General features: G+C 36.2%; 1 protein-coding gene across 2 annotated transcripts in view; it reads left to right on the top strand.

The window, feature by feature from the left end:
• The window catches only part of DTWD2 (DTW domain containing 2), a 150,623-nt gene extending 133,513 nt beyond the window's left edge, over window positions 1-17,110 (top strand). For both annotated transcript variants that reach the window (XM_054489792.2, XM_054489793.2), the window contains exons 5-6: window positions 4,950-5,078; window positions 12,106-17,110. In XM_054489792.2, the coding sequence (XP_054345767.1) occupies window positions 4,950-5,078; window positions 12,106-12,276 (300 nt within the window). In that variant the 3' untranslated portion in view covers window positions 12,277-17,110. The remainder of the gene's footprint in view (window positions 1-4,949; window positions 5,079-12,105) is intronic.
• The last annotated feature ends 1,420 nt before the right edge of the window (window positions 17,111-18,530 follow it).

The following is an 18,530-nucleotide window of genomic DNA, read 5'->3' as shown; positions in this document are numbered from 1 at the left end:
TATTTTAGATCAGGGGGTACATGTGCAGGTTTGTTGCATGGGTGTATTGTGTGATGCTGAGGTTTAGGGTATGAATGATACTGTCACCCAGGTAGTGAGCATAATACCTGATAGGTAGTTTTTAGCACTTGCCCCACTTCCTCTCTCCTCTCTCTAGTAGTCTCCAGTGTCTGTGTTCCTGTCTTTATGCCCATGTGTACCCAGTACTTAACTTTCACTTACATATGAGAACATGTGGTTTGGTTTTCTGTTCCTGCATTAATTCACATAGGATAATGGTGTCCAGCTGCATCCATGTTGCTGCAAAGGACACGATTTCATTTTTTTTATGAATGCATAGTGTTCCATGATGTATATGTACCACATTTTCTTTATTCAATCCATCATGGTTGATTCCATGCCTTTGCTATTGTGAATAGTGCTGCAATCAACATACGAGTACCTGCATCATTATGATAGAACAATTTATATTCCTTTAGATATATATATATATCCAATAATGAGATTTCTGGGTCAATTGATAGTTCAGTTTTAATTTCTTTGAGAAATCACCACACCACTTTCCACAGTGGCTGAATTAATTTACATTCCCGCAAGCAGTGTATAAACATTTCCTTTTCTCCATAACCTCTTGCTAGCATCTGCTGTTTTTTGACTTTTTGATAATAGCCCTTCTGACTTGTGTGAGGTGGTATCTTATTGTGATTTTTTGTTGTGGGAAATCAGGGACCCTGAATGGAGGGAACAGCTGGAGCCACGGCACAGGAACATAAATTGTGAAGATTTCATGGACGTTTATCACTTCCTTAATAATACTCTTATAATTTCTTACACCTGTCTTACTTTAATCTCTTCATCCTGTTATCTTCGTAAGCTGAGGATGTACATCACCTCAAGACCCTGTGATGATTGCGTTAACTGTACAAATTGATTGTAAAATGGTGTGTTTGAACAATATGAAATCAGTACGCCTTGAAAATTGAACAGAATAACAGTGATTTTAGGGAACAAGGGAAGACAACCATAAGGTCTGACTGCCTGTGGGGTCGGGCAAAAAGAGCCGTATTTTTCTTTTTGCAGAGAGCCTATAAACGGACTTGCAAGTAGGAGAGATATCGCTAAATTCTTTTCCTAGCAAGGAATATTGATATTAATACTCCAGGAAGAGAATTGCATTTCTGGAGGGAGGTCTATAAACTGCCGCTCTGGGAGTGTCTGTCCTATGCGATTGAGATAAGGACTGAGATATGCCCTGGTCTCCTGCAGTACCCTCAGGCTTACTAGGATTGGGAAAACCCCAGCCCTGGTAAATTTGAGGTCAGACCTATTCTATGGTCTTGAACCCTGTTTTCTTTTTTCTTTTTTTATTATACTTTAAGTTTTAGGGTACATGTGCACAATGTGCAGGTTAGTTACATATGTATACATGTGCCATGTTGGTGTGCTGCACCCAGTAACTCGTCATTTAACATTAGGTATATCTCCAAATGCTATCCCTCCCCCCTCACCTCACCCCACAACAGGCCCCAGTGTGTGATGTTCCCCTTCCTGTGTCCATGTGTTCTCATTGTCAAACCCTGTTTTCTGTTAAGATGTTTATCAAGACAATACGTACACAGCTGAACATAGACCCTTATCAGGAGTTCCTGATTTTGTCCTTGCGCTGTTTCCTCAGAAGCATGTGATCTTTGTTCTTTTTGCCCTTTGAAGCTTGTGATCTTTGTGACCTACTCCCTGTTCATACACCCCCTCCCCTTTTGAAATCCTTAATAAAACTTGCTGGTTTTGCGGCTCAGGTGGGCATCACGGTCCTACCGATATGTGATGTCACCCCTGGCGGCCCAGCTGTAAAATTCCTCTCTTTGTACTCTTTCTCTTTATTTCTCAGACTGGCCAACACTTAAGGAAAATAGAAAGAACCTATGTTGAAATATTGGGAGTGGGTTACCCCGATAGTTTTTTCTTTTTTCTTTTTTTTTTTTGAGATAGGGTCTCACTCTTTTGCCCAGGCTGGAGTGCAGTGGCATGATGTTGGCTCACTGCAATCTCTGCCTCTTGGGTTCAAGCGATTCTCCACAGATATGTACCACCATGCCTGGCTAATTTTTGTATTTTTAGTAGAGATTGGGTTTCACCATGTTGGCCAGGCTGGTCTTGAACTCCCAGCCTCAGGTGATCCACCCACCTCAGCCTCTGAAAGTGCTGGGATTATAGACCTGAGCCACTGCACCCAGCCTCATTGTGGTTTTGATTTGCATTTCTCTAAAGATTAATGATACTGAGCATTTTTTCATCTGCTTATTGGCCACATGTATGTCCTCTTTTGAAAAATGTATTTTCACATCCTTTGCCCACATTTTAATGGGGTTCTTTGTTTTTTGCTTGAAATTTGTTTAAACTCCTTGTAGATTCTGGATATTAGAGCTTTGTTGGATGCATAGTTTGCAAATAATTTCACCCATTCTGTAGGTTTTCAGATTGCTGTGTTGATAGTTTCTTTTTCTGTGCAGAAGCTTTTTAGTTTAATTAGATTCTACTTGCCAACTCTTACTTTTGTAGCAGTTGCTTTTGAGGACTTAGTAATAAATTCTTTGCCAAGGTTGATATCCAGAGGGTATTTCCTAGGTTTTCTTCTAGGATTTCTGTAGTCCTTGGCCTTACATTTTAGTCTTTAATCCATCTTGAATTAATCTTTTTATTTTTTTGAGGTGGAGTCTGGCTCTGTCACCCAGTCTGGAGTGCAGTGGTACCATCTTGACTCACTGCAACCTCTGTCTCCAGAGCTCAAGTGATTCTCCTCCCTCAGCCTCCCAAGTAGCTGGGATTATAGGCGCATGCCACCACACCTGGCAATTTTTTTTTTTTGTATTTTTGTTAGAGACAGGGTTTCACCATGTGAGCCAGGCTGGTCTCAAACTCCTGGCCTCAAGTGATCTGCCAGCCTCGGCCTCCCAAAGTGCTGGGATTACAGGTGTGAGCCACCCCACCTGGCCATCTTGAATTAATTTTTGTGTATGGTGATATGTAAAGATCCAGTTTCATTCTTTTGCATATGGTTAACCAGTTATCCCAGCACCATTTATTGACTAGGGAGTTCTTTCCCCATTTTTTATTTTTTATTTTTTTTCATTTTCTTTTTTTTAATTATTATACTTTAAGTTCTGGGATACATGTGCAGGATGTGCAGGTTTGTTACATAGGTATACACGTGCCATGGTGGTTTGCTCAACCCATCATCTACATTAGGTATTTCTACTAATGCTATCCCTCCCATAGCCCCCACACCCCGCAACAGGCCCTGGTGTGTGATGTTCCCCTCCCGGTGTCCATGTGTTCTCATTGTTCAACTCCCACTTACAAGTGAGAACATGCGGTGTTTGGTTTTCGATTCCTGTGTTAGTTTACTGAGAATGATGGTTTCCAGCTTCATCCATGTCCCTGCAAAGGACATGAACTCATCCTTTTTTTATGTCTGCAGAGTATTCCAGGGTGTATATGTGCCACATTTTCTTTATCCAGTCTGTCATTGATAGGCATTTGGGTTGGTTTCAAGTCTTTGCTATTGTGAATAATGCTGCAATAAACATATGTGTGCATGCATCTTTATAGTAGAATGATTTATAATCCTTTGGCTATATACCCAGTAATGGGATTGCTGGGTCAAATGGTGTTTCCGGTTGTAGATCCTTGAGGAATTCCCATACTGTCTTCTACAATGGTTGAACTAGTTTACAGTCCCCCCAACAGTGTAAAAGTGTTCCTATTTCTCTAGATCCTCTCCAGTATATGTTGTTTCCTGACTTTTTAATGATCACCATTCCAGCTGGAGTGAGATGGTATCTCATTGTGGTTTTGATTTGTATTTCTCTAATGACCAGTGATGATGAGATTTTTTCTTATGTTTGTTGGCCACATTAATGTATACTTTTGAGAAGTGTCTGTTCATATCCTTTGCCCACTTTTTGGTGGGGTTGTTTGCTCTTTTCTTGTAAATTTGTTTAAGTTCCTTGTAGATTCTGGATATTAGCCCTTTGTCAGATGGATAGATTGCAAAATTTTTCTTCCATTCTGTAGGTTGCCTGTTCACTCTGATGATAGTTTCATTTGCTGTGCAGAAGCTCTTTAGTTTAATTAGATCCTGTTTGTCAATTTTGACTTTCGTTGCCATTGCTTTAGTGTTTTAGTCATAAAGTCTTTGCCCATGCCTGTGTCCTGGATGGTATGGCCTAGGTTTTCTTCTAGGGTTTTTATGGTTTAAGGTTTTATGCTTAAGTCTTCAATGCATCTTGAGTTAATTTTTGTATAAGGTGTAAGGAAGGGGTCCAGTTTCAGTTTTCTGCATATGGCTAGCCAGTTTTCCCAACACCATTTATTAAATAGGGAATCCTTCCCCCATTGCTTGTGTCAGGTTTGTCAAAGATCAGATGTTTGTAGATGTGTGGCGTTATTTCTGAGGCCTCTGTTCTGTTTCATTGGTTTATATATCTGTTTTGGTACCAGTACCTTGCTATTTTGGTTACTGTAGCCTTGTAGCCTTTTTGATTTTAGCTGCAGCCTTTTTTATTTTAGCTACTCTACTGAGTGTGAAATGTTACCCCATTGTGGTTTTAATTGACATTAGATCATGTTGAACACTTTTTTGTGTACCTATTTGCCATTCTTATGACTTCTTTTGTGAAGTGTATGTTCACTCTTTACTGCAAGGGGATTATTAGTCTTTTTACTTTGGTTGTATATATTGTGGATATGTCTTCTTCTGTATAGCTATCTTCTTGCTTCTACTATTTAACGATAACAACAAAAGGATGTTATACATAAAAGATATTGATACATTTAATACTTCTAAGCTGCTGGCAGTTTTGGAAGGAAAGTAATTAGTATTTAAAACACAAACTTTATAATTTTAAATTTAAAGCAAAAATTACAGTCTATTTTGTTTTTGATTTCAGGTGCAATTAAAAACTAGCATTTCTAGTCAGTATGTAATTCGGATGCAGCCAACTAATAGATGCCTTTCTACACTGGAGTGTGCAGCTGTTGCTCTTTCCATCTTGGAGAAAAATAATTACATACAAGAGGTACGTCTTTGTAAGGTTATAGTTTTTGAAAGTGGGAGTTTTCTTAGATTTTACATAGAAGATTTAGACATGCTTGTTAAATGTGTAACTCATGTGACAAGTAGAATCTTCTGTGATAGAAATTTATGTACTTTTATAACCTTCTTTCCCCTCTGGTGTTTTTCTGTGTGTGTTTAGCATTCCAGATTGCATTATTTAAATATTCATACTAAGCTGTGCAAACAGCATTTGTAATATGCTAAATTACATTTAAGTAGCACAACATTAAGTAGTTTTTTGGCTAGATTTTTCTTTTAGTGTTTTCTTTTCTCTTTTTGGTATTTTGTGTTCTCTTGTGCTCAGTCTTTTCTTCTTTTTAGTTAAAAGAACATTCTATAGCAACATTTTTATTTTTGCATTGGTGCCGTTATTTGAGGAGGTATACCAACTTTCTGTTTCTCATGTTAACCTTGCTTAGAATGTAAAAAAGACATTTTTCTTGAAAAAAAAATGCCTAGAGAATATGAAAATGTTATAACCTGAAATTATTTCATTTAATTTCTATGAAAGCATGATGATTTCATATATAATTAATAATCATCAGCAAAGAATAATGTTTCAGTGTGCTTACTAACATCTCAGTCTTTTGGAACATATAAGAAACAGCATTTGTAGCAAAAGAAAAGATGGTGAAATAAAACCTAAATTGTTAGGGTTTTTTAATTATTGAAAAGTTTTGATAAATACAACTCATGAAGAAAGTCAGAGGCTAATGAGCACAACTAAAAGGGATTTATAACTCTCCCTTCAAAACACAGTATGAACACATGCATGCACACACGCACATACACATGCGCATGAGGTACTCTTTCCTGCCTTCTTTCTTTCTCATTATCCATTATGGTTACAGTTATGAGTATGCCTTAAACACGAAGGAAATTTCAATAATAGATGAAAGCTTAGTTCAGAGTAAATGTATTAGCTACCAAGATACTAATCCTAAAGAAAACAAAAAGTTATCAAAAGCAAGGAGTGTTAAAGAATGTGAGAAGCAGGCATTGAATTACTTTTTTCCTCTCCTCTACCCTAAGCTGTGGAATATGTCAGAGTTGGAGACTTTTTTTTTTTTTCTTTTGAAAAAAGTAGGCTTTTTGTGTTTGTGTGTGTGCGTGCGTGTGTTTGAGCAGACTTTGTTTAGGGTCTAGGCAATTTCACTTTCTCTGCCTTTGAAAAAAAATTCATGAAGGACCATAGATTCTTACTTTAAATGAGCAGGGAGTGTTCTCAGACACCTTTCCATCTCCTCTAACCATGTCACCTACTCCCATGTCCCTAGCCATGAATATAGTACTTTATATACCCCATATGTATCTTTCTGTTTTATTTACCATCATTTCTGTATATTCTTAAGCAAATATATATACATACACACTCTTCACAGGTGTCTTAATAGAATTATGTAACCCAGTGCTGTTGTTTAAACTTGCTTTCTCTACAGTCTCTGTGTTTTCTTTTTTGTTGATGTAAAACTCTAGGATCAGACAACATCAGACCAAACAAGGACCCATTGAAAGTTCAAATTTTGAGGGAAAAATATATTCCTTAGCTATAGATTTAAAGCTTACTTTTCTCCCCTTTTGGGTTCTGGAAAGAATTCCCTATGGACTTACATCTCTTATTCCCACAATTGGAATTGGATCTTTACTGCAATCCTAAATGTAACCTTTAATGTTAGTAGTGGTGGTGGTTATGGTAATAGTAGTTGTAGAATAATAGGGTTACAGTTATGGATAGGGTTTGTACTACTACTACTACTACTACTACTACTAATTCTGCTGGTGCTCCCTTCTCTCCAGTTTTATATTATTTTGTACATTATGTTAATTAATGTACCATCTACTTGTAAAAAAAGATAAATTTAAAAATTAATATACCATTATATTAGGAACCCTATTAGCTAAGAATGTTTCAGGCTTTATTTTACAAATGTTCTAGACTCTACAGAGTATTAGAATGAATTCTTTCAAAGTTAACTGATGAGGAACTTTTTGAAAAAATGATATAACATTATATAGTCAGGACAACTTTCTTCATGTTGTTTTAGGGCCTCTTCTCCATCAGCGTTTTTTCATTCTTTCATTAATTCTATTGTTTTATATAACCCAAGGCATTTATTGATGACATAAAGCCACAGGCTGACTTGAATCTTGCTATATTGTGCTTTGTGATGTGATATCTTAAAAAAAAAAACAAAAAAGGAATCCTTATTGTGACAACTTGAGACTTGCAAAATACATTCTGAGTGTAATATCTAACAAAAGGCAAAGTTTAAGATAACAGAATGGTGACAGGACCCATTATCTCTTCAGCTTTTGTTATTGTTGTCTGTAGATGAAATTAAACATAAAGTCCCAAAGTAATAGTGAGGTCTTAGAGCCCTCATTCTGCTTGCTTTGGTTGCCAGGAGTAATTGTACTGCAGTGGCCAGCAGTAGAAAAAGGATATTTGACAGTCAAACCTGGGATTTGGGAGGTACTGATAACATGGTGGGAGAGTGAGCAGAAGAAATACGTAATAAAACATCTCAAGTTACTTATTATTACAGATGGCAAAAATTGCTTCCAGCCACAATTTATAGTAAAAGCTGTTTTCTTAGTGGGGGAATCCCACATCCAGCCTTTTCAAATCTAGTTACGAGAAAAAAATTAGCATCTAGTTACGATAGTAAATTAGCATCTTTGTGAAATGCAGTATCAGTCTGCCCTAAACATAGGTGTTTTCTTTCTCTCCTGGGGAGGAAAGTGATGACATATACTTTTTCCCAATAACCTTTTATCAGGGGCATTCTAATAAAACCTTAAGATGGTGGGGGAGAATAGTAAATTTTCTTTTTCTTTTTCCTTTCTTTTTCCTCTTCTCTTTGCTTCACTTTCCTTTGCTTTTCTTTTTCTTTTTTTCTTTTTCTTTTCCAACAGAGTCTTGCTCTGTCAGCCAGGCTGGAGTGTAGTGGCGTGATCTTGATTTACTGCAACTTCTGCCTCCTGGGTTTAAGTGATCCTCCCACCTCAGCCTCCCCAGTAGCTGGGACTACAGGTGCATGCCACCATGCCCAGCTAATTTTTGTATTTTTTGTAGAGATGGGAGAGGCGGGGGGAGTCTCATGTTGCCCAAATTGGTCTTGAACTCCTAGGGGATTTAAGCGATCCACCCGCCTTGGCCTGCCAAAATGTTGGAATTACAGGCCTGAGCTACCGTGCCTGCCAGAGGAGAGTAAATTTTCACTTGGCTTCATTCTATAGAGGCAGGGCTCCTCAAAATGAAGAACTTGGCACAGAATAGCTTTGTTAGTCTGTTGTCTCATCCTCACTCTTTATTCTAGAGCAGTTTTTCAAGCACCTGAAAGCATGGCTGCGTGAAAGTAGCACGATGTAGATTTTGATGTAGTTTTGAATTACAACTTATTATCATCACTTTTTGCAAGTGGGCAGACCACGTAATTTCTTTGTACTTGTGTTCTTATCTGTAATATACAAATAGCTACCTCATAGTATTTCAAAAACTGAGATAATAATGAGTAATTGCCACAGTTGTCAACACAGGCACTCAAAAAGAGTTAATCCTTTTGCCCTTCTTTTCCTCTGTAATTTTTGCCTGTAGATTGGCAAAAGAAAGTCAACTAAAAGGTGGTGGCTTTCATTAGCTACTGCAGTATTTACCAGGACTTTTCATACCTTGGAAGCCTTTAGCTTGGGGTTCTTTTTTATTACAGAACCTTTTCTACTTACGAAGTTTTATCATAGGAATTTTTAAAGATAGATGTGGCAAAACCTCCTGCTATAGCCTGAATGTTTTGGCTCTACCCAATATCTGCAGTTGGTAGTAATGGTTCCTTGAAAACTGTCACTTTTCACATGCAGCAAAAAGGATTTACTAGGATAGGCTACAACTTTAAAACTCTATAAAGTTGAAATCACATAAGATGACAAAAGTTTGTGCATTTCTCATGCTGTTTGTCCAGTGGGATTACCCTGAGGACCTCTGCTGATTGCAGTCACTCAGGCACCCAACCTGATGGAGGAACTGTCTGGATAATTCATCCAACTTTCATCAAGGAAGGAGCAAGGAAGGTGGTGAATCCTATACCACTTTTAATGCTTCTGCCCTAAGGTGACACGTATTAGTTGTACTCACATTTCATTAACCAAAGCAAGTTATATGGCTGTGCCTAAATTTAAAAAGGGATAGAAAATGCCAATCTGCTCATGTATCAAGAAGGAGGTCTGGCCTATTTGTGAACAGCTGTAGGGAGTACCAACAGAGATGGAGTGGGGATCTAATCCAGATCTGCCTGTTTCCAAAATTCATTCTCTTCATTACCTCAGTAAATTGATAGAATCTTATCTTCAGGATGTAAAAGTTGGAATCTTTTGACCATAAGAATATGAGTTTTCTTCTGTATACAGGAATATAATAAATGTCATAAAATATCAATAGAATCTTCAGTTGTCTTGGTCTGTATGTCATCCTAGGTATGTTTCCTAGGTACAGTGTTTCAGAATACAGTCCACTGTGCTGACTCTGTAAAGTATGTAAAGTCATATATAGTTATTTTAGCATTCCCTGTCTTGTTTTCCTCATTAAAATAAATTATGGGAGCATGCATAAGGAGTTTTCTACAATAATATTGTGCAGAGCCTTTCTAAGATGTTTACCTTTTTTCTATCTCTCCTTCCTTCCTTCCTTCCTTCCTTCCTTCCTTCCTTCCTTCCTTCCTTCCTTCCTCCCTCCCTCCCTCCCTCCCTCCCTCCCTCCCTCCCTGCCTCCCTCCCTCCCTCCCTTCCTTCCTTTTCCCTTCCCTTTCCCTTTCTTTTCCTTCCTTCCTTTTCTTTCTTTCATTTCTCATTCTGGGCCAGATGCAGTGGCTTGCACCTGTAATCCCAGCACTTTGGGAGGCCGAGGTGGGCAGATCACGAGGTCAGGAGTTCGAGACCAGCCTGGCCAACATGGTGAAACCCCGTCTCTACTAAAAATACAAAAATAAGCTGGGCGTGGTGGCGTGCACCTGTAGTCCCAGCTACTCGGGAGGCTGAGGCAGAAGAATCACTTGAACCCAGGAGGCGGAGGTTGCAGTGAGCTGAGATTGTGCCACTGCACTCCAGCCTGGGTGACAGAGCAAGACTCTGTCTCAAAAAAAAAAAAAGAAGAAGAAGAAAGTTTCTCATTCTGTCACTGAGGCTGGAATGCAGTGGTATGATCGTGGCTCACTGCCACCTTGACCTCCCAGGCTCAAGCGATCCTCCTGCCTCAGCCTCCCGAGTCGCTGGGACCACAGGTGCACACCACCATGTCTGGCTAATTTTTTCTATTTTCTTTTTTTTAATAGAAACAGGGTCTTGCCCTGTTGCCTAGGCTGGTCTCAAACTGCTGGGCTCAAGCAGTCCTCCTGCATCAGCCTCCCAAAATGCTGGGATTACAGACATGGGGGTATATATTACAGTAAGGAATTATATTTGCCTGCATGTAAGAGAGCCCTTACTGCAGTGGATAATTCACATGGGGTTTTCTTTTTCTCCTGTAAATCAGAAATGCTGAGGTGGGCAGTCCTGACTGGGAATGCAGCTTGAAAAAGACTTCAGGGACAAGTTTTCTTTTCTTTCTGTCCATCATCTTATGTATTTGGCTTTAATCTTCATGTTTATTGCCTAGTAGTCACATGATGCTTGTCCTACCTTCAGCAATTATTTTCTAGGCAGGAAAAAAGGACAAAAACCTATGCCTGCTAAGTTTGTCCCCTTTAAAGAGTATTTCTAGAAGCCCCATCCAAGGACTTCTAGTTACATCTTCTTGGATAGATTGGGTGATTAGTCAATGTAATATTAGTAGCTGGACACATTGCTACCTTGAATATAATTTGAATTATTTTAATAAGGGAGAAAATAATGAATACAAAGAAGCAACTACTAGTGACTATCACAATTTTTAAGAGTTCATTGTAAATTAAAGCTATTAAGCCCTTTTTCTACCACTTATGTTGTGCATCAGCCTCCCAAAATGCTGGGATTATAGATGTGAGAGTGTGTATTATAATTAGGAATGATATTTGGCCGCATGTGAGAGAACCCTTACTGCATTTGTTAATTCATGTGGGGTTTTCTTTGTGGGTTAATACATTTCACGTAGACATTGTGAATTTTTTGTAGTTGAATCTATCAGTTTTTTCTTTGTTTCTTTTGTGCTCCTTTAACAATCTGTTTAATTAAGTTTTTTTGCTATTATTTTTGAAAACATCTTCATCAGGGGTCTCAGGCCCAAGGAATGAATCTCACCCAAAATATGTTTAAAACACTGGCATAACGTTGTTATTTTTTTAAATTTTTGAATTTGAATAACTCCAGTTGTATTACAACCGCCACTATTCTCTGTTGGCTTGTAAAGATCCACCCAGTTTACCTGTTTCTGTTATGTGGCTGGCCTATAGGTATTTGAATTTAGACAGTTCAGATATTGTTAGAATGATTTCAAATGCACCAAGACCTGGGTATCTAACTTGTATGTGGTCCATGGCACTAATATGAGAGAAAAAGCAAACCGTTTACCCATTGCTGCCATCATCTAATTGTTATCAGGTGTCAGTAAGCTTGCATTAATTTGTCATAGAAACTGAATTGACTATTTTGGTGTACTTATCTTTGTATTTAAATGTCTTGTTTAGTCTGCTTGTTATGGATTCAATTATAATGGCAACAGTTTTTCCTGGTATTTAAATAAGTTAGTATATAAAACTAATATCAGACTTTATTACCTATATGGAAAATCAGTATTTGTATCTTTTTACTAAAATTCCTTAGTGTGATATTAAGGTATGAATTTTAAAGACATTATTTATCTAGAAATAATTATATATTTATCAGAGTGCCTATTGCTTCTCATAGTTAAAAGCCAATCATAATAAAAGAAACATAATAACTCCTATTTCTGAATGAAAAATGTAGATAGAATATCATGATTTGTCACAGATACTTTTTTAGTGTCTTTTTTCTCTTAACAGACTTTGCTTCGCCCTCTTCAAGCTTTGTGCTCTTTTCAACTTCAGCATGGTGCCCAAATTCGCCTCAGCAAGGAACATCTTCTGAAAAATGGATTATATCCTAAACCAATGCCAAAGAACAAACGCAAACTCAGGAAAATGGAATTGTTAATGAATAGTGTTAAAATTTAGTACAGTTATTCTTTTGGTGCTAGCTTAACTGTCTTCATCTAGCAATACCAAATTAAGTTTTCGTATAGTTTAGGTCTGTAGGTTTTTAACTTGCTAAAGAAGAATGAGAATTGCATACTAATCTTACCCAGAAGAAGGAAGTAAACCAAATATTCATAAAAACAAATAAACAAATTCACTGGCTCACTGAAAAGCAGGATTTCATACTGTACTTGTTTTTAAAAATGTGCCTCTAATACATGTTTTCAAACCCAAATTTAAAATATGATTTGTTGTTGAGATGGGTTAGAAGTTTTTACTTGTAAAATAGAAGGAAATTGTTGTAGTGGATTGGAACAGTGTTGTTTCCATTAATGTTTATAAATAATTAGGTGTAGACCAATAATATAAGATTCCTACATCAGTTTGCAGTCCTGACTTTATAGTTTGAAATAAGTAGCAAAAGAAAATTATGATAATCAAGTAATTTATTATTTTGTAAAATAGTATAAAGGAATAAGGAAATTTTAAGTATTGTCTAGGGGCTAAATTTGAACTTAGCTAATATGATTTAAGTGCTCTATTAATTGCCCTGATTTTTAAAGAGGTGCATGTAATTTTGAAATAGCACACATTTTCATTTGTAATCACTCTGGATAAATTTGTATTTTTCAGTGTTCATTGAACAGGCTTATTGACTCTGGTAAACTTATTTTATTGATGTTTTCATATGGAAAATAATAAGTGGAATATGATACAATTGTTATTTTCAGAACATATTTCTTTAGGGCTATTTAAGATAACCTTTTTAATGGGCAAAAACTTTCCATTTGAGAGAAAAAATTCTTCCTGCTCTGTGGGAAAATATTTGCTGAGATTTTGTATAGAATAAGAGACATGTATGTAACATATATGTATATTCAGCACAAGTCTACTGCAATTATGTACACATTTTGGCAAGAAGAGGGGATTTTGTTTAGTCTTTGTTTATGACTTCTAGAGTTTCCTGTATCTAGTGTTAAGTTGTAAGGAAAAACTAAACATGCAATTTAAAGGTAAACTTGATAACTATTTATGGAGCATACACCAATGATTATTTCTTACAGTTTTCATGATCATTTGTTTATTATTTACTTGGATTAGACTCATTAAAACCTATAATGCTGGTCACAATTAGAATGCTAATATTTGGGGAAGCTATGCAGAAAATATTTTAAAATATTAAAAGAGTGCTAGCTTCTCTTGTTGATTTATTTTTGGATTTAAAAACAAATTAGGGCTGGGCCCATTAGCTCACACCTGTAATCCCAGCACTTTGGGAGGCTGAGATGTGAGAATTGCTTGAGCCCAGGAGTTTGAGACCAGCCTGGGCAATATGGTGAGACCCCATCTCCATACAAAACTAAAAAAAAAAAAAATTAGCCAGATGTGGTGGTGTGCACCTGTAGTCCTAGCTACTTGGGAGGCTAAGGTGGGAGGATCGCTGGAGCCCAGGACCTCAAGGTTGCAAGGAGCTATGTTTATTCCACTGCACTCCAGCCTGGGCTGCAGAGTGAGACCTAAAATAAATAAATAAATAAACAAACTAGCTCATTTATAATGTAAAGCACCTAATATCAAATGATTATTTGGTGTACTAGAAAAGAAACGGCATATAATAATGTATAATAGTTTCTTAACAAGTGGGGCTAAAATCATTTTATAGTAATTTTTCACATTGATATTAAACTTCACGAGTTTCTTTTAGTCATTATTATTATTATTATTTGAGGTGGAATCTCGCTCTGTAGCCCAGGCTGGAGTGCAGTGGCGCAATCTCTGCTCACTGCAAGCTCCGCATCCTGGGTTCACGCCATTCTCCTGCCTCAGCCTCCCGAGTAGCTGGGACTACAGGTGGCCACCACCACGCCCGGCTAATTTTTTGTATTTTTAGTAGAGACGGGGTTTCACTGTATTAGCCAGGATGGTCTCGATCTCCTGACCTCGTGATCCGCCTGCCTTGGCCTCCCAAAGTGCTGGGACCGTGCCCAGCTGTCATTATTATTTTTTAAAAAGAAAACTCCCCCTACCCCCTCGTATACCATTTTGTATCTCAAAATTTTACTTTATTGATTTTTAAGAGTAATTTCTACTTTTATCTTTTAAATAAAACATTTTAGAGTATTTTTGAAGACTTAAAAAGCTTAAAATTTAGTGTTTTTGGAAATGTATAAAATTTTCTTGAAGTATGTATAGTTTTCCAAATTACTTTACTGACCTGTTAACTCACTTTACTTGTTTTTTCCTTATTTTTTCCTGACCTCTTAACAAGGTGAGTCCATTTAATCATCTGTGGTATAAAATGCTTCTTTAGTCACCTGTTCTCATTAAACAGTTGTAAGTAAGTTTTAAAAGCCATTATTTTAAGTACTAAAAGTTCTCAAGTGTGTAGTATTATGTGAGTATTTTAACTGAAAAATTAATCAGGCTTTTAAAAATTACTTTTTTATTGTATTGGTTGGCTTTTAAATTCAGATTCTTTATATTTGCTTGATTTTCCCGGAAGTTCCAAGTTTTATGAATTTGTAGCTGATAGTAGGCTTTACTTGTGTACTCCATCTGCACTTTGATGTCGTGTAGATGGTTTTGTGAGTTATTTGAACCATGTAACTCAGAGAATAGTATTTCCTTATACATAAAGTGACCTCACTTTTAATCAGCTCCTTAATAGTATGTTGAAAATCACTGTGTGTAATGAGAGGTATTGAGAGTTTCTCGCACACGTGACTATAAAAGGTTGAGAACTAGATTATACAAAGTAGTAAGTCACAGTGCATGGCAACTTTCTGCAGGTTGGATTACAAGACTTATGTGGAATAGGAGAATTATATTGGGAAAAAATTATTTTCTCTAAGACTCCAGAGACACTTTTCTTAGTCATGTCCAGTAATATTTTTCAAATATTTTGGAAGAAATAAGCTCCTCACTATACCACCAGTTAGTGATTTATTTATTTATGTATTTTAGAGACAGGGCCTCCTTCTGTCACTCAGTTTGGAGTGCAGTGGTGTAATCATAGCTTACTGCAGCGTCAAACTCCTGGGCTCAAGTATTCCTCCCGCCTCAGCCTCCCAAGTAGCTAGAACCTCAGCCCCATGCCACCACACTCAGCTAATTTTAAATTTTACTAATTTCATTTAATTTTTGTGGAGATGGGGGTCTCGCTGTGTTGTTTAGGCTGGTCCTGAACTCCTGGCCTAAAGCGATCCTTCTGCCTTGGCCTCTCAGTAAATTATATAGAAGAGCACTTCTGTATAATTTACTCAGTTTCTTCATCACATATTTCCAACTGTTGCCCTAAATAGGTTTAAAAATGTGATCATGTTATTAGAAAATCCTTTCCATTGAATTTCAGGGATGCTGAATTTCAGGGAGCTAAATTGTTGACCCTTGAATGTAGTTGTTATTGGTTCAGAAGTAAATTTTATTGATGCTACAAGTAAAAAATTAGATCTGACTTAGTAAACTCAAAAGTTTTACAAAACTGTATTTTACTATGTAGATGTATTTCTTTAAAATAGGTATGGATGGATATTTTTATGAAAAAATAATATTGCATTATAGATGGAATGAAACTTTGCATTTAATTTTCCCCATAAGTAGGCTTTTTGTAGAATGAATTACTGTCTCTTAATTTGTCCAATCTAAATTTTTATTAGCTACATTAACTTAAAGCATATTCTCTCTCTTTTCTCTTTACACTTTTTTCCTCCTTCCCAGGGTCTTCCTCTCCCTCTTTCATCACCTACATTGTCCCCCTTCCTTTTATACTATTCTTATCGTATGTACTAGCTGTTGTTATTTATACAAATACTCATACATCCTTGCATAGCATGTTTTTAAACAAAAGTTACTGTAGTGGTCTTAACAGTTTACAATTTTATATTTAAAAATTATTCAGGAAATGTGGAAATTCCTGACTTTTTACACCATGCTGATCACTTGACTCCTGTCTTAGTCCATTCTGGCTGCTATCTCAGAATACCAGAGACTGGATAGCTTATAAAAAACAGAAATTTATTTCTTCTAAGTCTGGAGGCTGGGAAATACAATATCAAGGTGCCAGCAGATTTGGTGTCTGGTGAGGGGCCCACTCACTGGTTCATAGATGGTGCATTCTAGCTGTGTCTTCACCTAGTGGAAGGGTCGAGCTAGCTCTCTGGGACCCTTATGACCTAATCATCCCCCAAAGGTTCCACTTCCTAATACTATACCTTGGGAATTAAGGTTTCAACATGTGAGTTTTGTGGGGACACAAACATTCAGACCATAGCAGCTCCTGTACTCTACTAAAAAGCATATTAGAGAAATAAGTAATTGTCTTTCAATTTTTAAGAATTATTCACTTGAGCTGAGTGTGGTGGCTCACATCTGTAATTCCTGCACTTTGGGAGGCCGAGGCGGGTGGATCACGAGGTCAGGAGTTCAAGACCAGCCTGGCCAAGATGGTGAAACCTCGTCTGTACTAAAAATACAAAAATTAGCCAGGCGTAGTGGCAGGCACCTGTAATCCCAGCTACTCAGGAGGCTGAGGCAGAGAATTGCTTGAACCTGGGATGCAGAGGTTGCAGTGAGCTGAGATGTACCACTGCACTCTAGCCTGGGCGACAGAGTGAGACAATGTCTCAAATAAATAAATAAATAAATAAATAAATAATAAGATTCACTTGAACTAACAACGTAAGAATTATTTTTAAAATAAACTTTTTAATGTAAGGTTTCTTTAAAAAATTATTTGAATAAGAAATTATACTATATGACTTACTGTTATCGTTACTTAGAAGTATATTAAATATTAAAATATTTTAAAAAAGTGTACCTGCCTCAGGATTATTTTCATTACAGAGTACTCCTTACTGATTTTGCATACAAATATCATTTACTCATTTCTGCCTCCAAATGTGTTATTTGCAAGGGGAAAATTTCCTGATTTTTTTTTGTGTATAAATATAATTTTATGGGAAAGAGTTATTAGGAAAACTGGCAGTGATTTACAATATGATCATTTAATTTTATAAACTTATTGTTTAGTATTTTAGCTTTATTAAATAGCTTTATTTCTAAAGTTGCTTCTTAGTAAAATCAGTGAAGAAAGATTTTTAAATATATGTGATTTTGAGACTAAAATGTATACTTCCCTTTTTTCCATTTCTAGAATTGTCTATAGTTATTTAAAGGAAACCAATGTTTTAGCATCATATTTTAATACTTACTTTTTTGGCAACTGTCCGAACTCTTGCAAATTCAAATTCTATGTGGCAAGCAGTGATAGATAGTTTTATCCAAGACATATATGGTCTCCTATAAAAGAAAAAAATCCACTTAGTGAATAAGGTAAAAGTAAAGATTAGTAGATACAATGAGTATCTTTAAAGTAAAATACATCATTAACAAAGTGACTAATTCTTTAATTTGTAAAGTGTTTAGTAAGTTAAAGTAGGGAAAGTGAATTATAGTGTCACTTTTTGGCTTTTCACTTGTGCTAATTGATTTCATTTCTTTAAAGAGTATTGGTCATCATTTAGCTTATTTCATTAATATCTTTGCTGATGGGATATAGTAATAGTTTACTTAGAACTAAACATCTGTGGTTTCTAATATCTAATAGTACATTCCTAATATAATGCTAAACCTCATTTTCATTTAAAAATAGTTAAATCACTAATAATGGTTTTTTATTATATGCGCTTACTATTAATTGTTAATAACAAAAGTTATTTGAATTGTTTTTAAAAATGTAATTGCCATAGTTTTTCACTGATGATTCTCATTAATCCTTTTATTAAAATATAATATTTGATTTGAAATATATGAATTATATCTAGTATTTAGCAGCAAAGAGCAGAGTCTGTTAATATTATCTCCCCATGCATGTACCATTAATTTGGATAATGAATATAATATGTTAGTAGTGAAATAAGGTTGGATTTCCATAAAATATCAGGTTTTAGTATATATTAGCATTTTCTGTAACTTCTGTCTTTTATGTTTAGTTGACAGATTTTAGTTTGTTTGGTAATTCTCAGTAATTAGTCCAATAAGCTATACATTTATTCAATAGATATTTTAATTAGCACTTACTATGTGCCAGTCATGATTTTAGGTACTAGAGAATACAGTGATGTAGAAGACAGAATTTCTGTGTTAAAAAAGTTGAAGTTCTGATGGTTGATCATAATAACATAATTTCAGGTGTTGATAACTGATATGAAAGTGCTCCTATAGTAGAGGGCATA

The sequence above is a fragment of the Pongo pygmaeus genome, chromosome 4, assembly GCF_028885625.2.
Source record: "Pongo pygmaeus isolate AG05252 chromosome 4, NHGRI_mPonPyg2-v2.0_pri, whole genome shotgun sequence".
Classification (NCBI taxonomy): Eukaryota; Metazoa; Chordata; class Mammalia; order Primates; family Hominidae; genus Pongo; species Pongo pygmaeus.
This window is presented reverse-complemented; position numbering and strand designations above follow the sequence as displayed.